This window comes from Schizosaccharomyces pombe, assembly GCF_000002945.2.
Source record: "Schizosaccharomyces pombe strain 972h- genome assembly, chromosome: II".
Taxonomy (NCBI): Eukaryota; Fungi; Ascomycota; class Schizosaccharomycetes; order Schizosaccharomycetales; family Schizosaccharomycetaceae; genus Schizosaccharomyces; species Schizosaccharomyces pombe.
In genome coordinates, this window is record NC_003423.3 from 679,897 (window position 1) to 701,812 (window position 21,916).

At 36.8% G+C, this 21,916-nt stretch overlaps 4 protein-coding genes and 9 long non-coding RNA genes across 13 annotated transcripts; 8 read left to right on the forward strand and 5 right to left on the reverse strand.

Annotated features, from left to right (window-relative positions):
• Positions 1-6: 6 nt before the first annotated feature.
• On the reverse strand, positions 7-2,770 carry knk1 (AAA family ATPase). The gene is made up of 3 exons (NM_001021182.3): positions 1,375-2,770; positions 918-1,326; positions 7-870 (listed from the first exon to the last, which is right to left on the reverse strand). Exons 1-3 carry the CDS (start codon positions 2,728-2,730, stop codon positions 653-655), a joined length of 1,983 nt encoding a protein of 660 aa, NP_595275.1. The 5' UTR covers positions 2,731-2,770; the 3' UTR covers positions 7-652.
• On the forward strand, positions 1,108-1,342 carry SPOM_SPNCRNA.4827. The gene has a single exon (NR_194183.1). It is a non-coding gene; the product is annotated as a non-coding RNA (long non-coding RNA).
• SPOM_SPNCRNA.4828 lies at positions 1,529-2,828 on the forward strand. The gene has a single exon (NR_194184.1). It is a non-coding gene; the product is annotated as a non-coding RNA (long non-coding RNA).
• Positions 2,829-3,201: 373 nt separating this feature from the next.
• Positions 3,202-3,591, forward strand: SPOM_SPNCRNA.323. Its single transcript, NR_150732.1, has one exon. It is a non-coding gene; the product is annotated as a non-coding RNA (long non-coding RNA).
• Positions 3,592-3,960: 369 nt separating this feature from the next.
• SPOM_SPNCRNA.4829 lies at positions 3,961-5,479 on the reverse strand. The gene has a single exon (NR_194185.1). It is a non-coding gene; the product is annotated as a non-coding RNA (long non-coding RNA).
• Positions 4,221-5,786, forward strand: dps1 (decaprenyl diphosphate synthase subunit Dps1). Its single transcript, NM_001021183.3, has 2 exons — positions 4,221-5,221; positions 5,303-5,786. Exons 1-2 carry the CDS (start codon positions 4,247-4,249, stop codon positions 5,462-5,464), a joined length of 1,137 nt encoding a protein of 378 aa, NP_595276.1. The 5' UTR covers positions 4,221-4,246; the 3' UTR covers positions 5,465-5,786.
• Positions 5,627-6,200, reverse strand: SPOM_SPNCRNA.4830. Its single transcript, NR_194186.1, has one exon. It is a non-coding gene; the product is annotated as a non-coding RNA (long non-coding RNA).
• Positions 6,201-6,425: 225 nt separating this feature from the next.
• On the reverse strand, positions 6,426-7,726 carry SPOM_SPNCRNA.4831. The gene has a single exon (NR_194187.1). It is a non-coding gene; the product is annotated as a non-coding RNA (long non-coding RNA).
• Positions 6,731-7,381, forward strand: SPOM_SPNCRNA.4832. The gene has a single exon (NR_194188.1). It is a non-coding gene; the product is annotated as a non-coding RNA (long non-coding RNA).
• A 93-nt stretch (positions 7,727-7,819) lies between the features above and the next one.
• SPOM_SPBPJ4664.02 (glycoprotein) lies at positions 7,820-19,990 on the forward strand (the record flags this gene model as incomplete). The annotated part of the gene is made up of 1 exon (NM_001021184.3): positions 7,820-19,990. One exon carries the CDS (start codon positions 7,820-7,822, stop codon positions 19,733-19,735), a length of 11,916 nt encoding a protein of 3,971 aa, NP_595277.1. The 3' UTR covers positions 19,736-19,990.
• A 140-nt stretch (positions 19,991-20,130) lies between these two features.
• Positions 20,131-21,911, reverse strand: SPOM_SPNCRNA.1381. Its single transcript, NR_150259.1, has one exon. It is a non-coding gene; the product is annotated as a non-coding RNA (long non-coding RNA).
• Positions 20,468-20,804, forward strand: mfm3 (M-factor precursor Mfm3; the record flags this gene model as incomplete). The annotated part of the gene is made up of 2 exons (NM_001021185.3): positions 20,468-20,580; positions 20,648-20,804. The coding sequence occupies 2 exons, from the start codon at positions 20,468-20,470 to the stop codon at positions 20,658-20,660; spliced, it is 126 nt and encodes a 41-aa protein (NP_595278.1). The 3' UTR covers positions 20,661-20,804.
• On the forward strand, positions 21,136-21,764 carry SPOM_SPNCRNA.4833. The gene has a single exon (NR_194189.1). It is a non-coding gene; the product is annotated as a non-coding RNA (long non-coding RNA).
• Positions 21,912-21,916: the final 5 nt, after the last annotated feature.

Consider the following 21,916-nt stretch of genomic DNA (forward strand, 5'->3'; position numbering starts at 1 on the left):
AACATTTAATTCAGTATACAAACAAGAGGTTGAAATGTTATTTCAATAAAAGCTATAAGTTAATTGCCGTAAAAATGCGATTCAAGTAAAGCAATACCCTTTTCCAAACATTAAATAACTAATAATTATTGTTCAAAATTGGAGAATAGTGAAGGGAAAAAAAGTAGCCCAATAGGTTGAGGCTGTATGTAAACGAAATAAATATGACGATAAATGGAAAAAATAAAATAAAGAGAATTGATGGAAAATACAAAAGGGGAGCATTTGTAAAAGGCGCTGTCAAGTCGGCTATGATTTAAAATGTCGTTTATAGCGATAGTCAAATCACGAATACATTTTAGTTGTTGTAGGAAAGACGAAAATAAAATGAAGGTAAACAGAAATTAAAATTCGTAATAAGCCAAGTTTATGCAAAAGAAAGTTATTGAAACCACATGAAAATCAGCATCCACGATTCAATCCCTAAATGCACGGTAATTCTCATAATATCCAGAAAAACGATACCCAAATGATTCGTTAAGAAACATTAAAGGATAAAATTAAAAAGAGAGAAAGGAAGTTTGAATAAATTAAAGGATACCCTGCCTTTTTGATGCAAAAGAATATATGATTTCTTGAAAATATTAAAGGTAGAATACTCTACAAAGTTGTTTTAACGTTGCGAACCAAATTGTTTATTCCACTCTTCGTAACGATGAATACCCTCTTGTGAGACACTTGGACGAATAGTACGAAGGCTAGCTTTAAAATGATTCAAGCTGATCGGAGGTATCATCTCTGCACTGGTGGTAAGTAGAGCATCACCCAAGTTTCTTAAAGGACCCATTGCTGCGTCTTTGGCTAAAGCAGTGATATCAGAGCCTGAATAACCTAGATGGCGTTAGTTAACTAACCAATCGAATTATTTATATACATACCTTCGGTAAGATTGACAAGTTCTTCCAGATCCTCCTCCGTCAAACAGTGTACTTGATTATGAAGCAAATGAGAAAGATGTTTATATCTTGTTTCTTTTTCAGGTAACGGAATATAGGTTCTTTTAACGAATCGGCGTCGAGCAGCCTCATCAATACACCACGGAAGATTTGTAGCTGCCAGCACCAAAACACGGGGAGAGTGACCAGTTTGCTTGTCCGGAGCCGCATTAGTTAACGAAGACCATTGAATTAAAAATTCTGTTTTTAATCTACGAGAGCTCTCGTGCTCATTACCGCTGTCATTACGAGCGGAAAGAATGGAATCAATTTCATCAACAAAGATAACGCTACATGTCTGGCGCTTCGCAACTTCAAAAAGGGCTCGAACCAACTTTTCAGAATCACCAAGCTAAATCAAGGTTAGTTAAGAATGGGGTTAAATATAAAACTTGCTTACATATTTCGAGGTTAATGATGAAGCCGAAATCGAAAAAAATGTGGCTTTCGCTTCGGTCGCAACAGCACGAGCAAGCATGGTTTTGCCGGTGCCAGGGGGGCCAAAAAGAAGCATGCCTTGTACGGGTTCACGCAATCCTTGGAAAAGTTCCGGGCGTAAAAACGGATAAATGACTGCCTCTTTCAAGGAATTTTTAGCGTCATCTAATCCGGCAATGTCCGACCAGTAGACAGGTTCATGGTTAGAAATAATTTCATTCATAATAGCATATTCAAAATCACTTGAAGGAGTGGTCTGTTGAAGAGGTTCAGTTTGTTGAGTAGTACTAGCTGAGATAGTTTTTGACACAATTGTCTTAGAATCAGCGGTTGCCGGAGGAGATGTAGCAGGTGATCCGGCTGTGTCAGCGGAAGACGGTCGAGTGGAAGAACCAAGGGTATCATGAGAAGAGTTTAAGTATGGTTTATATGGGCTAGGATGCTTGCGCGATTTTCCATCGCTGGATGAATGCGATGCAGACGTAAGGGGGACGGCAGGAACATGGAGTGGAGGAATTGGCGCATGGAAGGAGAGGGGAGTGCTATTGTTAGCATTTTGATTGTTTGACACCTGAATAGAAGGGCTAGATACCGAATTGGAAAGCGTCGGTTTAGTCGTAGACTGACTTTTCATAGCGGTAGGAAAAGTGGTGGAATTCATGGTAGCAGAACGACCTGTATCAGAAGAAAGAGCAGAAGCAGAAGCGGCAGCACTCTTAGAAGCAGCAGCAATGGCCGAAGCAGAAGAATTGAAAGAGGCAAAGGGATCTTCGGGTTTGAGGGGTGGAGAACGGTTTGGCTTAGAGGGTGCCAGATAAGAAGGTGCATCTCCATAGGAAGAAGAAACAATGGATGAAGTGGAGGTAGAAGGAGGCGAATGCTTGGAATATATTTGCTTAGGCGTAGATAAATTTACCTCCGACTGCGCACCTCTCGTCTGTCTGTACATCATCCTAGTAGTCATGGGGGTATACGCAGGTGTTTGAGATCTTACTGGACGTAAGGGGTGAAGATCAACGGGCGCCTTCTTTGAAAGTTTGGCTGCAAGTTGATAATTTTGCCTTTCCATTTCACTTTCCAAAATCGTCTTACGCAGCTTGCTTGCCTTGCTCAAACAGTTGTCATAGAGCCCGTTCCAAGAACATGCCTCTGCGCCCGTCAAAGGTCCCAATCCCATGCGATCGCGAGCTGCCGACGACTTCTTCATCTCCTCTAAAACCTTGCAGTAACTCACATACGCACCAGCCCAATCCCTATTTCCTTCACACAATAATGCTCTTGATGCTATCGGTAGTATTCTATCCAAGTCTGAGTCCATTTTCCGCAGTCGACTCGTCAATGGCTTTTTTGCTTTTGGCAAGTTCAAATGTCAAAAGTGCTGTCTTGTCGTTAAAAATCCCATAGAATGTTCGAAGTAACGCTGTTACTTTTCAGCCACTGGTTTTCTTTCATCTCTTCAAAAGCTATTTGATAAGGAATTCGTATTGGAGAAAATCATTTTATTCATAGATTCAATAGATGAGTAAATATCTTTCTTTCACACTCTTTTTTTTTTCCCGCTAATTCGCAAATCCGGAAATTTGTTTACAACAAAAAACGTATTATTAACGATATTAATCATTTCATCGCTATGCTAGTAGTGTGGATTAGAGAGCACTTTAAAATCGAGCGCCTTCGACTGGCTGAAAAACAGAAGCCAAGCGGTTTTCGATGAGAACAAATTTGCGAAAATTTAAGTATCTTTTGATATACCTACAAATTCTAAAAAAAATTTCTCTAGTTGAACTTAACGCTCAAATAGAGCTTTTTTTAAGAATACTTGAGGCCCGGGAGATGTAAACAGATCAGCTATGTCTGAAAGGAACGGGATGGCACTTAATGTTGATAAATTTTTTATTTTTTAAATTCTTGAAGTGAATGGTGAAAAAAGTCGGGCGCCTAATCGTTAAAAGCCTTCAAAAGTCAAAATGTGATAAAACAAATATGAATGTAACGTTTTGTACTACAATGACAATAATCTTAGCAGGCGAATCGTTTTGTAGACTAGAAAAGTACGTAATTTATTTTTATTAAATGATCCTACAAATACTAAAACTTGTAAAAATGCTTTTAAGCAATTTCTGATCAATTAAAATTTCACGCATGTCAAACCATTTAGAAATGTTTATGTTGTTAAAGCAGTGTTACAAAGCTATTAAAATACCTAAAAAATATCAACAATGTATTCGTAAATTCCTAGAACCAATAATTGTTCAAGTAAGATGAGAAACTCTTGGAAGATCAACACATATAGAGGATTCCCTGAAGCTGTTATATTAACTTCGCCAAAAAAAAATTAGTTGTAGTATAAGATTCATTTACTTATCTAAATATTCTGCTTTTGAGTATTCAACCAAGTAGCACTTCTCCCATCGAATATTGAAGCAATTTGGAAGTATAAATTGTTTTGATTATTGTGTCGTATAAAAAATGATACACGGGAGAGATGCATATGCAAATAGATCTGTGAATTTTATTGTTAACTGATTTGATGTATAAGCTGTTGTAAGTTTTGATAATGAATTTGGCCTCTGAGGAAGATGCTCAATATCCTGCTTGACTCAACAGAATTCTTCAGAAAAAATACTTAAGATCAGAATGGTATGAAGAAAAAACGATAATTAAAAAATGTTTTGTTTGTTTACAAACTATTTAATGATTCTTCCGTTCTTTGAAATAAACTTATCTGATCAAAGCGACGTCATATCTAAGCGAAATCACGGTAAATACCATGATATACAAACCATCCCAACTCTAACTTCATCATTTAGTTACTTTTGAAAATAAGAAATGAAATGATTCAGTATGTATATTTAAAACATATGAGGAAATTATGGAGTCTTGGAAAAGTCCGTTCGACTGTTCTTCGGTTTTCTACTACGAACCGCAATGCTTCACATTTAATTAAAAACGAGTTGGAACAAATCTCACCAGGGATTCGTCAAATGCTGAATTCAAATTCAGAATTTCTTGAAGAGTGTTCTAAATATTATACCATTGCTCAAGGAAAACAAATGCGTCCTTCTCTTGTTTTGCTGATGTCCAAAGCTACAAGCTTGTGCCATGGTATTGATCGGTCCGTAGTGGGCGACAAATATATTGATGATGATGATTTAAGATCATTTTCGACGGGTCAAATTCTTCCTTCTCAATTGAGATTAGCACAAATAACCGAGATGATCCATATAGCAAGTTTGCTGCATGACGATGTGATTGATCACGCTAATGTCCGTAGAGGCTCACCTTCAAGCAATGTTGCTTTCGGTAATCGACGGTCAATCCTTGCGGGTAATTTCATCCTTGCACGGGCTTCGACTGCTATGGCCCGCCTTCGAAATCCCCAAGTTACGGAGTTGTTAGCTACAGTGATAGCAGACTTGGTTCGAGGTGAGTTTTTGCAGCTAAAAAATACTATGGATCCTTCATCTTTGGAAATAAAACAATCAAATTTTGACTATTATATTGAAAAAAGTTTTTTGAAAACAGCCAGTTTAATTTCCAAAAGCTGCAAGGCTTCTACAATCCTCGGACAATGTTCTCCTACTGTAGCAACAGCTGCTGGAGAATACGGTCGATGCATTGGTACTGCTTTTCAACTAATGGATGACGTGTTGGACTATACGTCGAAAGATGATACTTTAGGAAAGGCGGCTGGTGCAGATTTGAAGCTAGGGTTGGCTACAGCTCCCGTCCTCTTTGCATGGAAAAAGTATCCAGAACTTGGTGCAATGATTGTGAATAGATTCAATCATCCTTCTGATATCCAACGGGTAAGAGAAGCTGAAGTTTTATTTATTTATTTGATTTCCTTTTCTCTATCGTTAATTTTCAATTGCTAACATATAATTTAGGCTCGTTCTTTGGTTGAGTGCACTGATGCTATCGAGCAAACCATCACTTGGGCAAAAGAATATATCAAAAAAGCCAAAGATTCCCTTCTGTGTCTCCCTGATTCACCTGCAAGGAAGGCACTTTTTGCGTTGGCTGATAAAGTAATAACGAGAAAGAAGTGACGAGTTTAGTACGCTGCATCTTTAACTATTAGATAAAGGCCTCTTTTTCTTATTCTCGAAAAATTTAAAACAATTAGGTTTAATTATATATACGACTTTGGTAGACCGAGTTGAATTACCGCTCTTAATAGAGCAGTGAAAATATTACTAATATGCGCTGCCTTGATTGGTTTTTCTTCCATAAATGATTTCAGGTTATTACAAAGTGAACGACAACTGCCAACGAATGCAATGATTTTATAACGACATTGCAAGCCACTAATGATACTGTCTATAAAAATTGGACTTCAATAAATAAACCAAGCACTTCGTAATAACTATTCTTGACTAGTGTTATAGTCTTTGTGATCTCGCTGCTCAAATGTCAGATGCTGATTTTGGCTCCAATTTTCTGTTTACGTTATAACAACTATCATGTAAGTTTGTCCATTACTTATATCTGGTGAAAAAGGCTGCATAACTATGGTAATACTTTTTGTCAGATCTAAAATTAGGAATCAGATTTTATCCGGTAGCTTGCTGTGCTTTCCCTGGACTGCAAAATTATTTTCACCTGTATTCTTTTACTATACCTTTTTGATAGCCTATAAACGTTGAGCGTTGAGCTTTTAAACTTACCAAAACTACAGGGCCTTCCTTCTTTCCCCAATGCTCGAATGAACTTTCGTTAGTATCAACGTTTCCTTTTGTTTAGTACCCCTATAACAATATATATAACGACCTTCTTTTTGAATAAACCATAGCAAAAGCTAAAAGTTTGGATGTATTAATGAACATTGTACACCTCAGTCAAACAACAGTAATTTGACTATTAGATGATGATCGTAATTACTATGTTAACATATATCTGATGCCTCAAAAGTGCAAGAAAATGAATAAATTTCAAATTAGTAAATAATTGACTATCGGAAATACTTAACAATATATAGATCCAGTTTTTGGTTCAAATAATTAATATTATTATTAATAATATAATCGTGAATTGCATCCTGTTGCTAGTTTAAAGCCCTTTGTTACCACAATGAAGTTTAAATGGGTTTAAAAAATCCTTAAAAAAATAGATTTTATTGATCATCATGCAATGTCATTAGAGTAAAAAGTACGGACGAATGTATATTTTTTTTATTTACCATAATTTGGTACACTTTGATATACTAATGTAGGTACAGTGCTTTCAAGAAGAGCTCAAGTAACAATGTCAGTGGTTACCTACTAATTATATTTTTTCCATTAACAGAACCATCTAATAGCAAACCTTTTTGAATGTCAGTTTAATTCAATATACATGTATGTGAATTTTGTGCTCATAATTAAACATATTAAACATAATAAATAACTAATCTCGAAAATTCAAACATCCGCAATACAATTACAAAGTTTAAAACACGCTGATAAAAAACTTCTTAAATGAATCCTGTATCCGTAAAGGGTCAATGTTTTATTCTAGAAGCCCACATCCGCTTAATCGTCTATCCAAAATTTTTGGAACGGGTTAAGCTTTAAGCAGTTAAACTTGCTCATAAACTAAAAATTTATCTCTCTCATATAAACGCTTTGGATTTTGGTATTATTGTGAGATGCCAGAGTCACTTAAGCTTGTTTAATCAAATTATTGCTACGCTTTGTCGTAAGGGAATATGTTCGATGGATGATTGCTACTCCCAACATTTATCCAATATGTTTTATCTCTTCTGATTTACTCATGCGATATTGCAAGATAATCGGCCTATATTCTGTAAGCATATTACATGCTTCGTTATAGCCGATTCTTACCGGTGATGTTTCAGATCTTCATGGGCTTCTAGGCCGTAGTTGTAGCGATACATTGTCAACTTGTTCCGTCGGGACATAATGGAAATCAATGATGAGGCTGGCTCAAAACTATGTTTTTTTAAATAGAAAAGTGTATAATTTTCCTGGGTGATTTATTTTTTTTTGGCGTTTCTTTTTTTGGGAGAGTTGGCTTTTGAGTGTAGAATACTCCAGTTTAACTTGGCCATTTATTCTGTCGCTTGGATCATAGTGATACCTTTAATCAGCTTAAACTTCATTCATTTTCTATATTTAGATATTCACTGCTCTGAGCAGATTAACTCATTGGTATTCTCTGTTCCTTATTTCGGTAAATTCTAAGCTCATTTCAGCTCCCACATTGCTCAGGGATTTCGCTTGAGATCTGATATATACAAAGAGTTATACTTAGCGAACATTCACCCATTACACGTATTTGATCGTTTGTATTTACTCTTTGTTGTTCGTCGTCGCCAATCGGTTTCATGAATATATTTTGAAAACAAACTTTCTTGCCTAATCAAAGGATCAACCGATCTGTGCCAACTTTAATGGTGTCTAAGAATGGTCGAAAAAACTTCACCGATTTTAATAACCCTTTGTATATTTTTGTTAATTCCAATATCAAGTGCTCTTCCTTTTCAGACTTTCGAGGAAAGCCTGAAATTGAAAAGTAATATTTCGCATACTGGATCTTTTTTCGCTAATCTTTCGCAATCATATTCTTCAACTAGCATAATACATTCAGTGAGTTCTCCTGTTGATTGCTCTTTGGACGTTAATAACCAAATTAATACTATTAATATCACCTCAGTTTCAGCTGGGACTAATGAATTGTTTTTACCTACTTTATCCCATGCTCACGCTAATGACCGGGAAGCATCTCTTTTTTTTCCATACACAGACATAAGATATAACGGCTTCCCAGAACCCTCCAATACGGACAGTACGAGCATATTATCCTTTAATACCATTCGTTTAATCCCGTCCACTAATGTCATAAACACTTCACATTATAAAGGTTTTAATCGCTATCCAACGATATCATCAACAGTCAAAGTAGGTAAACGCGCAGCGACCGCTTCATTCTCCTATACCAACGTTTCGTCTTCCGTAATAGCGACAGCGTATACTTCTGCTTCTTCAACAATTTTATCTTCGCCATCAGTTGAACAATCTACTCCAAGTATCATTACTCAAACTGAAAGCTCTACAACTACTGAAGGCAGCAGTGTCGCTTCTTCTGAAAGTACTATTGCCAATTCCGATCAGTCATCTTTTATAACGTATGAATCGACTCAAAATCCCACTGCGAATAAAACGGACGCATCGCAACAAAGTACAGAGTCGACAAGTAGTTCTGCAAGTGCCTATTCGTATATCACAACACTTCAGACAGCCACAACAGCTCAACAAACCACTTCTGAAAATACCTACTCAACCTCCGGACCCAACTTGACAACATCAAACACTTCACCCCAAATTTCTAGCACCATCTCCTCAAGCTCTTTCATAGTTGAAAGCCCATCCGTCGCGCTAAGTACATCATCCACAACCACAATAACAAATGCATCAACACCCGCAGCCAACACTATAATCAGCAGAAGCTCAAAGCCAACCGATACGACCAACAGCATATCGTTCGCAAACACTACTCCCGAAAACACATCCACACAAATTACTAGTCCAACTGCTGTGAACAGTTCTACACCAATTACTAGTTCTAGTGTTCTGAACAGTTCCACACCAATTACTAGTTCTAGTATTCTTAACACATCCACACCAATTACTAGTTCTAGTGTTCTGAACAGTTCCACACCAATTACTAGTTCTAGTATTCTGAACAGTTCCACACCAATTACTAGTTCAACTGTTCTGAACAGTTCTACACCAATTACTAGTTCAACTGCTTTGAACACATCCACACCAATTACTAGTTCTAGTGTTCTGAACAGTTCCACACCAATTACTAGTTCTAGTGTTCTCAATAGTTCCACACCAATTACTAGTTCAACTGTTGTGAACACATCCACACCAATTACTAGTTCAACTGTTGTGAATAGTTCTACACCAATTACTAGTTCAACTGCTTTGAACACATCCACACCAATTACTAGTTCTAGTGTTCTGAACAGTTCCACACCAATTACTAGTTCAACTGCTTTGAACACATCCACATCAATTACTAGTTCTAGTGTTCTGAATAGTTCCACACCAATTACTAGTTCAACTGTTGTGAACACATCCACACCAATTACTAGTTCTAGTGTTCTGAACAGTTCCACACCAATTACTAGTTCAACTGTTGTGAACACATCCACACCAATTACTAGATATAGTGTTCTGAATAGTTCCACACCAATTACTAGTTCAACTGTTCTGAACAGTTCCACACCAATTACTAGTTCTAGTGTTCTGAACAGTTCTACACCAATTACTAGTTCAACTGCTTTGAACACATCCACACCAATTACTAGTTCTAGTGTTCTGAACAGTTCCACACCAATTACTAGTTCTAGTGTTCTGAACAGTTCTACACCAATTACTAGTTCAACTGCTTTGAACACATCCACACCAATTACTAGTTCTAGTGTTCTGAATAGTTCCACACCAATTACTAGTTCAACTGCTTTGAACACATCTACACCAATTACTAGTTCTAGTGTTCTGAACAGTTCCACAGCAATTACTAGTTCAACTGCTTTGAACACATCCACACCAATTACTAGTTCTAGTGTTCTGAACAGTTCTACACCAATTACTAGTTCAACTGCTTTGAACACATCCACACCAATTACTAGTTCTAGTGTTCTGAACAGTTCCACACCAATTACTAGTTCTAGTATTCTTAACAGTTCCACACCAATTACTAGTTCTAGTGTTCTGAATAGTTCCACACCAATTACTAGTTCAACTGTTGTGAACACATCCACACCAATTACTAGTTCTAGTGTTCTGAATAGTTCCACACCAATTACTAGTTCAACTGTTCTGAACAGTTCCACACCAATTACTAGTTCTAGTGTTCTGAACAGTTCTACACCAATTACTAGTTCAACTGTTGTGAACACATCCACACCAATTACTAGTTCAACTGTTGTGAATAGTTCTACACCAATTACTAGTTCTAGCGTTCTGAACAGTTCTACACCAATTACTAGTTCAACTGCTTTGAACACATCCACACCAATTACTAGTTCTAGTGTTCTGAATAGTTCCACACCAATTACTAGTTCAACTGTTGTGAACACATCCACACCAATTACTAGTTCAACTGTTGTGAATAGTTCTACACCAATTACTAGTTCAACTGCTTTGAACACATCCACACCAATTACTAGTTCTAGTGTTCTGAACAGTTCCACACCAATTACTAGTTCAACTGGTTTGAACACATCCACACCAATTACTAGTTCTAGTGTTCTGAATAGTTCCACACCAATTACTAGTTCAACTGTTCTGAACAGTTCCACACCAATTACTAGTTCAACTGCTTTGAACACATCCACACCAATTACTAGTTCTAGTGTTCTTAACAGTTCCACACCAATTACTAGTTCTAGTGTTCTTAACACATCCACACCAATTACTAGTTCTAGTGTTCTGAACAGTTCCACAGCAATTACTAGTTCAACTGCTTTGAACACATCCACACCAATTACTAGTTCTAGTGTTCTGAATAGTTCCACACCAATTACTAGTTCAACTGTTGTGAACACATCCACACCAATTACTAGTTCAACTGTTGTGAATAGTTCTACACCAATTACTAGTTCAACTGCTTTGAACACATCCACACCAATTACTAGTTCTAGTGTTCTGAATAGTTCCACACCAATTACTAGTTCAACTGTTCTGAACAGTTCCACACCAATTACTAGTTCTAGTGTTCTGAACAGTTCTACACCAATTACTAGTTCAACTGTTGTGAACACATCCACACCAATTACTAGTTCAACTGCTTTGAACACATCCACACCAATTACTAGTTCTAGTGTTCTGAACAGTTCCACACCAATTACTAGTTCAACTGTTGTGAACACATCCACACCAATTACTAGTTCAACTGTTGTGAACAGTTCTACACCAATTACTAGTTCAACTGTTGTGAACACATCCACACCAATTACTAGTTCAACTGTTGTGAACACATCCACACCAATTACTAGTTCAACTGTTGTGAACAGTTCTACACCAATTACTAGTTCAACTGTTCTGAACACATCCACACCAATTACTAGTTCTAGTGTTCTGAACAGTTCCACACCAATTACTAGTTCTAGTATTCTTAACAGTTCCACACCAATTACTAGTTCTAGTGTTCTGAATAGTTCCACACCAATTACTAGTTCAACTGTTGTGAATAGTTCTACACCAATTACTAGTTCAACTGCTTTGAACACATCCATACCAATTACTAGTTCTAGTGTTCTGAACAGTTCCACACCAATTACTAGTTCAACTGCTTTGAACACATCCACATCAATTACTAGTTCTAGTGTTCTGAATAGTTCCACACCAATTACTAGTTCAACTGTTGTGAACACATCCACACCAATTACTAGTTCTAGTGTTCTGAACAGTTCCACACCAATTACTAGTTCAACTGTTGTGAACAGTTCTACACCAATTACTAGTTCAACTGTTGTGAACACATCCACACCAATTACTAGTTCAACTGTTGTGAACACATCCACACCAATTACTAGTTCAACTGTTGTGAACAGTTCTACACCAATTACTAGTTCAACTGTTCTGAACAGTTCCACACCAATTACTAGTTCTAGTGTTCTGAACAGTTCCACACCAATTACTAGTTCAACTGTTGTGAACACATCCACACCAATTACTAGTTCAACTGTTGTGAATAGTTCTACACCAATTACTAGTTCAACTGTTGTGAACACATCCACACCAATTACTAGTTCTAGTGTTCTGAACAGTTCCACACCAATTACTAGTTCAACTGTTGTGAACACATCCACACCAATTACTAGTTCAACTGTTGTGAACAGTTCTACACCAATTACTAGTTCAACTGTTGTGAACACATCCACACCAATTACTAGTTCAACTGTTGTGAACACATCCACACCAATTACTAGTTCAACTGTTGTGAACAGTTCTACACCAATTACTAGTTCAACTGTTCTGAACACATCCACACCAATTACTAGTTCTAGTGTTCTGAACAGTTCCACACCAATTACTAGTTCTAGTGTTCTTAACAGTTCCACACCAATTACTAGTTCAACTGTTGTGAATACATCTACACCAATTACTAGTTCAAGTGTTGTGAATAGTTCTACACCAATTACTAGTTCAACTGCTTTGAACACATCCACACCAATTACTAGTTCTAGTGTTCTGAACAGTTCCACACCAATTACTAGTTCAACTGCTTTGAACACATCCACACCAATTACTAGTTCTAGTGTTCTGAATAGTTCCACACCAATTACTAGTTCAACTGTTCTGAACAGTTCCACACCAATTACTAGTTCAACTGCTTTGAACACATCCCCCCCAATTACTAGTTCAACTGTTGTAAATAGTTCTACACCAATTACTAGTTCAACTGTTGTGAACACATCCACACCAATTACTAGTTCAACTGTTGTGAACAGTTCTACACCAATTACTAGTTCAACTGCTTTGAACACATCCACACCAATTACTAGTTCTAGTGTTCTGAATAGTTCCACACCAATTACTAGTTCAACTGTTGTGAATACATCCACACCAATTACTAGTTCAACTGTTGTGAATAGTTCTACACCAATTACTAGTTCAACTGTTGTGAATAGTTCTACACCAATTACTAGTTCAACTGCTTTGAACACATCCACACCAATTACTAGTTCTAGTGTTCTGAATAGTTCCACACCAATTACTAGTTCAACTGCTTTGAACACATCCACACCAATTACTAGTTCTAGTGTTCTGAACAGTTCTACACCAATTACTAGTTCAACTGCTTTGAACACATCCACACCAATTACTAGTTCTAGTGTTCTGAACAGTTCCACACCAATTACTAGTTCAACTGTTGTGAACACATCCACACCAATTACTAGTTCAACTGTTGTGAATAGTTCTACACCAATTACTAGTTCAACTGCTTTGAACACATCCACACCAATTACTAGTTCTAGTGTTCTGAACAGTTCCACACCAATTACTAGTTCAACTGCTTTGAACACATCCACACCAATTACTAGTTCTAGTGTTCTGAATAGTTCCACACCAATTACTAGTTCAACTGTTCTGAACAGTTCCACACCAATTACTAGTTCAACTGCTTTGAACACATCCACACCAATTACTAGTTCTAGTGTTCTGAACAGCTCCACACCAATTACTAGTTCTAGTGTTCTTAACAGTTCCACACCAATTACTAGTTCAACTGTTGTGAATAGTTCTACACCAATTACTAGTTCTAGCGTTCTGAACAGTTCTACACCAATTACTAGTTCAACTGCTTTGAACACATCCACACCAATTACTAGTTCTAGTGTTCTGAACAGTTCCACACCAATTACTAGTTCTAGTGTTCTTAACACATCCACACCAATTACTAGTTCTAGTGTTCTGAACAGTTCTACACCAATTACTAGTTCAACTGTTGTGAACACATCCACACCAATTACTAGTTCAACTGTTGTGAATAGTTCTACACCAATTACTAGTTCAACTGCTTTGAACACATCCACACCAATTACTAGTTCTAGTGTTCTGAACAGTTCCACACCAATTACTAGTTCAACTGCTTTGAACACATCCACACCAATTACTAGTTCTAGTGTTCTGAATAGTTCCACACCAATTACTAGTTCAACTGTTCTGAACAGTTCCACACCAATTACTAGTTCAACTGCTTTGAACACATCCACACCAATTACTAGTTCTAGTGTTCTGAACAGTTCCACACCAATTACTAGTTCTAGTGTTCTTAACAGTTCCACACCAATTACTAGTTCAACTGTTGTGAATAGTTCTACACCAATTACTAGTTCTAGCGTTCTGAACAGTTCTACACCAATTACTAGTTCAACTGCTTTGAACACATCCACACCAATTACTAGTTCTAGTGTTCTGAACAGTTCCACACCAATTACTAGTTCAACTGTTGTGAACAGTTCTACACCAATTACTAGTTCAACTGTTGTGAACACATCCACACCAATTACTAGTTCAACTGTTGTGAACACATCCACACCAATTACTAGTTCAACTGTTGTGAACAGTTCTACACCAATTACTAGTTCAACTGTTCTGAACAGTTCCACACCAATTACTAGTTCTAGTGTTCTGAACAGTTCCACACCAATTACTAGTTCAACTGTTGTGAACACATCCACACCAATTACTAGTTCAACTGTTGTGAATAGTTCTACACCAATTACTAGTTCAACTGTTGTGAACACATCCACACCAATTACTAGTTCAACTGTTGTGAACAGTTCTACACCAATTACTAGTTCAACTGCTTTGAACACATCCACACCAATTACTAGTTCTAGTGTTCTGAATAGTTCCACACCAATTACTAGTTCAACTGTTGTGAACACATCCACACCAATTACTAGTTCTAGTGTTCTGAATAGTTCCACACCAATTACTAGTTCAACTGTTGTGAACACATCCACACCAATTACTAGTTCAACTGCTTTGAACACATCCACATCAATTACTAGTTCTAGTGTTCTGAATAGTTCCACACCAATTACTAGTTCAACTGTTGTGAACACATCCACACCAATTACTAGTTCTAGTGTTCTGAACAGTTCCACACCAATTACTAGTTCAACTGTTGTGAACACATCCACATCAATTACTAGTTCTAGTGTTCTGAATAGTTCCACACCAATTACTAGTTCTAGTGTTCTTAACAGTTCCACACCAATTACTAGTTCAACTGTTGTGAATAGTTCTACACCAATTACTAGTTCTAGCGTTCTGAACAGTTCTACACCAATTACTAGTTCAACTGCTTTGAACACATCCACACCAATTACTAGTTCTAGTGTTCTGAATAGTTCCACACCAATTACTAGTTCAACTGTTGTGAACACATCCACACCAATTACTAGTTCAACTGTTGTGAACAGTTCTACACCAATTACTAGTTCAACTGTTCTGAACAGTTCCACACCAATTACTAGTTCTAGTGTTCTGAACAGTTCCACACCAATTACTAGTTCAACTGTTGTGAACACATCCACACCAATTACTAGTTCAACTGTTGTGAATAGTTCTACACCAATTACTAGTTTAACTGCTTTGAACAGTTCCACACCAATTACTAGTTCTAGTGTTCTCAATAGTTCCACACCAATTACTAGTTCAACTGTTGTGAACACATCCACACCAATTACTAGTTCAACTGTTGTGAATAGTTCTACACCAATTACTAGTTCAACTGCTTTGAACACATCCACACCAATTACTAGTTCTAGTGTTCTGAACAGTTCCACACCAATTACTAGTTCAACAGCTTTGAACACATCCACATCAATTACTAGTTCTAGTGTTCTGAATAGTTCCACACCAATTACTAGTTCAACTGTTGTGAACACATCCACACCAATTACTAGTTCTAGTGTTCTGAACAGTTCCACACCAATTACTAGTTCAACTGTTGTGAACACATCCACACCAATTACTAGTTCAACCGTTGTGAACAGTTCTACACCAATTACTAGTTCAACTGCTTTGAACACATCCACACCAATTACTAGTTCTAGTGTTCTGAATAGTTCCACACCAATTACTAGTTCAACTGTTGTGAACACATCCACACCAATTACTAGTTCTAGTGTTCTGAATAGTTCCACACCAATTACTAGTTCAACTGTTGTGAACACATCCACACCAATTACTAGTTCAACTGCTTTGAACACATCCACACCAATTACTAGTTCTAGTGTTCTGAACAGTTCCACACCAATTACTAGTTCAACTGTTGTGAACACATCCACACCAATTACTAGTTCAACTGTTGTGAACAGTTCTACACCAATTACTAGTTCAACTGTTCTGAACAGTTCCACACCAATTACTAGTTCTAGTGTTCTGAACAGTTCCACACCAATTACTAGTTCAACTGCTTTGAACACATCCACACCAATTACTAGTTCTAGTGTTCTGAACAGTTCCACACCAATTACTAGTTCAACAGCTTTGAACACATCCACATCAATTACTAGTTCTAGTGTTCTGAATAGTTCCACACCAATTACTAGTTCAACTGTTGTGAACACATCCACACCAATTACTAGTTCTAGTGTTCTGAACAGTTCCACACCAATTACTAGTTCAACTGTTGTGAACACATCCACACCAATTACTAGTTCAACTGTTGTGAACAGTTCTACACCAATTACTAGTTCAACTGCTTTGAACACATCCACACCAATTACTAGTTCTAGTGTTCTGAATAGTTCCACACCAATTACTAGTTCAACAGCTTTGAACACATCCACATCAATTACTAGTTCTAGTGTTCTGAATAGTTCCACACCAATTACTAGTTCAACTGTTGTGAACACATCCACACCAATTACTAGTTCTAGTGTTCTGAACAGTTCCACACCAATTACTAGTTCAACTGTTGTGAACACATCCACACCAATTACTAGTTCAACTGTTGTGAACAGTTCTACACCAATTACTAGTTCAACTGCTTTGAACACATCCACACCAATTACTAGTTCAACTGTTCTGAACAGTTCCACACCAATTACTAGTTCTAGTGTTCTGAACAGTTCTACACCAATTACTAGTTCAACTGCTTTGAACACATCCACACCAATTACTAGTTCTAGTGTTCTGAACAGTTCCACAGCAATTACTAGTTCTAGTATTGTGAACAGTTCTACACCAATTACTAGTTCTAGTGTTCTGAATAGTTCCACAGCAATTACTAGTTCTAGTATTCTGAACAGTTCCACCCCAATTACTAGTTCTAGTATTCTGAACAGTTCCACACCAATTACTAGTTCAACTGTTGTGAACAGTTCTACACCAATTACTAGTTCAACTACTTTGAACACATCTACACCAATTACTAGTTCTAGTGTTCTGAACAGTTCCACAGCAATTACTAGTTCTAGTATTGTGAACAGTTCTACACCAATTACTAGTTCTAGTGTTCTGAACAGTTCTACACCAATTACTAGTTCAACTACTTTGAACACATCTACACCAATTACTAGTTCTAGTGTTCTGAACAGTTCCACAGCAATTACTAGTTCTAGTGTTCTGAATAGTTCCACACCAATTACTAGTTCTAGTGTTCTGAATAGTTCCACACCAATTACTAGTTCAACTGTTGTGAACACATCCACACCAATTACTAGTTCTAGTGTTCTGAACAGTTCCACACCAATTACTAGTTCAACTGTTGTGAACACATCCACACCAATTACTAGTTCAACTGTTGTGAACAGTTCTACACCAATTACTAGTTCAACTACTTTGAACACATCTACACCAATTACTAGTTCTAGTGTTCTGAACAGTTCCACAGCAATTACTAGTTCAACTGCTTTGAACACATCCACACCAATTACTAGTTCTAGTGTTCTGAACAGTTCCACAGCAATTACTAGTTCTAGTATTCTGAACAGTTCTACACCAGTTACTAGTTCTAGTGTTCTGAATAGTTCCACACCAATTACTAGTTCAACTGTTGTGAATAGTTCTACACCAATTACTAGTTCAACTGCTTTGAACACATCCACACCAATTACTAGTTCTAGTGTTCTGAACAGTTCCACACCAATTACTAGTTCAACTGTTGTGAATAGTTCTACACCAATTACTAGTTCAACTGCTTTGAACACATCCACACCAATTACTAGTTCAACTGTTGTGAATAGTTCTACACCAATTACTAGTTCTAGTGTTCTGAATAGTTCCACAGCAATTGCTAGTTCTAGTATTCTTAACAGTTCCACACCAATTACTAGTTCTAGTGTTCTGAACAGTTCTACACCAATTAGTAGTTCAACTGTTATAACTAGTTCTGTTGTAATTGGTAGTTCTAGTGTTTTGAGTTATGCTTCTTCTATTGTTAGTTCTGTTTCTTTGAATTCTTCGTTATTATCGTCTTCTGGTGGTTTTAGCAGTAGTGCTTTTTCTACTGGTTCCTCCAGTTTTTCATTAACTTCTGAAAATGGTTCTGTTTCTAGTTCATCTTTGGTTTCTTCTTCTCCAGTTCTTAGTGGATATAGTGAGTCGAGTTTTGATAGCAGTGTTTTCGTTCCAAGCTCGGTTTCTCGTTCTTTTAGCTATAGTCGTTTTAGTAGCGGTTCCCTGGATTCTTCTTCTGTTTTTAATAGTACCACGGTTTCGACTGCGTCAGGTATTTCTCAGGGTTCGGTTTTGTCTTCTACAAGAGCAATTGAGTCTGAATCTACAGCTAGTCACCGTTCTTCTGTTTTAAGTGAACTATCTAGTTATGACCTAAGTACTTCGGCTTTCAGCAGTTCTTCTAGCGAGCCTTCAACGTTAGATTATTCGGTTTCGTCATCTTCTTTGAGTTCGTCGATAGGCGTTGGCAGCAGTTTTTCATCAAATAGCAAGGTTACTTCGAACAAAGTTCCATCTACCGTGAGCCCTCATTCATCTTCTATATCTGATACTAAAAGCCCAGCTACTGTCACTATTTCGTCGTCTTCTGGACAATTTACGCATAGTACTTTCAGCACTGGAAGTACTATGCATAACACAGTTTCACATGCTACAAGTACAAGTAGTAGCTTTACAACTTCTCATTTGCCTACAAATACTCTTGCATCTACTTTTGACAATAGTCAATCGATTTTTTCAAGCAGCAGCGGAGTGCCTGGTCTTTCTACCAAGTCTTCTAGTTTGGGTAAAATTGGGAGTTCGTCTATTTCACTTACATTGTCTTCTTCTAGTATACGGGATGCCGAATTGCCAACTCCTTCGAGGATGACTAGCCCTTCGCTTTCAGAAACGATACCACAAAGTAGCAGCATTAGTGAAGCGTCGACGTCAAATCCCAATATTTTGTCTTCAACCGTTCTTAGTTTTGACTCAACAATTACGAATAGCTTCACCACTGCGTCTACTTCCATTATGAAGACTACATCATTAAATTCCAATAGCTATAAATGGTACAACAGTACGACTCAATCTGTTTACTATAATGCTACTTCGAGCACTGTACCCTGGAGCAATTCAACTTTCCGGAATACTTCAAACACTATGACAAGTCGGTTTGTGTCAAACGATTTTAATTCTACGATTAGTTTACAACCCGTGGTCCAATTTAACAATTTTACTAAGCGTGAGATAACTACTATATTGATTACTGCTAGCGATGGAAGCGCTGTAACCACGTCTTTATCAACTTTTTACAGTGCTTCTTCTTTAGCCTCTTCCGTTGTTAAACCGTTATATATACTAAGTACATTTTTTGTTGCTGCTGTGTTTTTTATCATTTTTTAAAACAATGAATTATGAAGCATATGCATGTTTACCTTTTGATTCTCCAATGCATTACGAGAGTGTTCCGTAAAGTCATTACCATTTAAAAAGCTTCTGCTTTTAGTTGTATCTCTATTTTGTTGAAACCCGGTTTTCGAGTAAAATATCATTCGAATAAAATGACATTTTTCCTCACTGGTTTAGGCAGTTATGTCTTTTATTGGAGCTGCTTGATATACAGGTGATTAATTTCATATCGACTTCTTTAATCGGCTAATTAACGATCGTGTAATTTTAGTGTCCGAATGGAATAATCCCCATTTCTTTGAATTTTTTGTTTTGTATTTTAAATTTATTATCTTCCTGTCTTTACTTTTCCCCCTCTATTTTTACAGATTTAACAAGTTTTCAACTTCGAAACCCTAGAAATTTTCATATGTTGAGGGGGATAATGTCTTATCATACTAATAAAACCTATTGTTCTTTATCAAAAGTTATCATTAAATTGCCCTGCAACCGATATTTAATTTGTACAAAGATAATTTCTCCCTCATCAGTTGTAACAATTAACTAGACAATAGGCCCAACCAACAAAGAAGTCTCAGATTTTTTAAAACTTTAGGGAATTAAAAAATGTATTAAAGGACAGGATTATTCCGTATTTTCTCCATTGAATTCAACAGTTTTCAATTCACTCTCAAGTCTTTTACCCTTTTTGTTGACATTTCGTTTTTTTACTTTCTTTACTTAACAATGGACTCAATGGCTAACACTGTTTCTTCCTCCGTCGTTAACACTGGCAACAAGCCTTCTGAAACTCTTAACAAGACTGTTAAGAATTATACCCCCAAGGTTCCTTACATGTGGTAAGTCAATAATTTCCCAAATACTTCGTAGACAGGATGTGTTCAAAATTTACTAATTTCATTTTAGTGTCATTGCATAATTAAGGTCCGGGTATAATACCATGATCTAACAGTCGGTTTCGCTTTCTATTAGTGTAGGCACACCCGAGGCCTTTTTTTGTAACTAACTTTTCCAAGTTCAGTTTTTCGGCATTTTGCTTTTAATGAATACCTATCTAAACCATAAACGTTTTAGCGATTGAACAAACAAATCAAAGCACTTTATACGCACTAACAATGAAGGCTGGCTTTGCGGATAGAACTTGTAGACAAGTAAGTATTCAGCTTTAATAGTACCAAGTAAAAACCTTAAGTGGTTGTAAGATTTTGCAGCAAAAGTAATAGCTCCTCCTTGTCAATGGGATCTTTGGAAATACAACCATTAGTGATAGCGTCCAAGGCGTTAGGGTCAATCCCCAATCGCTTCAAAAAATAACACATCTAAATCAGCGGGCTTCAGAAAAAATTCCCAGCTTAATGCCCAAGGCATTGGAACAAATTTTTTGATGATTGAGATTTAGGTCCATATCCTTACAATTTCACTCCTCTCAGACAAATGTCTAAGACAAGTGTCCATGATCGTACCAATCGCTCAATTTAATTCTCAATCATTATTCTTTACTATTTAAGTACATGGCACCTTGGATAGATTCCAATTTTGAAAGCATCCTTGCTAGTGAGACGTCTCATACTTCTCTTTCACTAAGGATATATATGCATATGCTTTCTTAGATATGCGAATAATTGAAAGGATATCATAACAATGCAGTAACTAACCCATTTTTGTATTTACTTTTTTTCAAGTTGAGTCGAACAACTGGATCATAAGGCGCAAGGAGGTTTTTATATTTATATTAGCAAAATAGAAACGATAGACAACAACAGGCAGCACAAAGAATCGTGCAGCTCTTTTACCAAAGGGAGAGAAGGTCTAGTTTACTTCTTCCTACGAATTTCGCCAAGGTAAAAAGTTTTTCCTCCAAATTCTATGAAATCTGGATAAAATTAGTGATTCTTGGAACAAACGGTTCTTTCAATAAATTGGCTTTTTTTCTCTGAGATTTCTCATATTTTGGGTATACTTTTATATCGACTATTCGAAACATCTTCTCCAAATAATCCTAGAAATAGCCAATACCACGAGATAAAAATACTAGTTTCATTTGAAGTACATTAGTAACTTTTTCTTAAAAGAAAATAACTGAAAATCCAGTTTTTGGGTTATAAAATTCCAATAGATATAACGCAGGTTTTAACAGCTTGGTTCGTAAATCCTCCAACCTCCCTTAGACCAAGG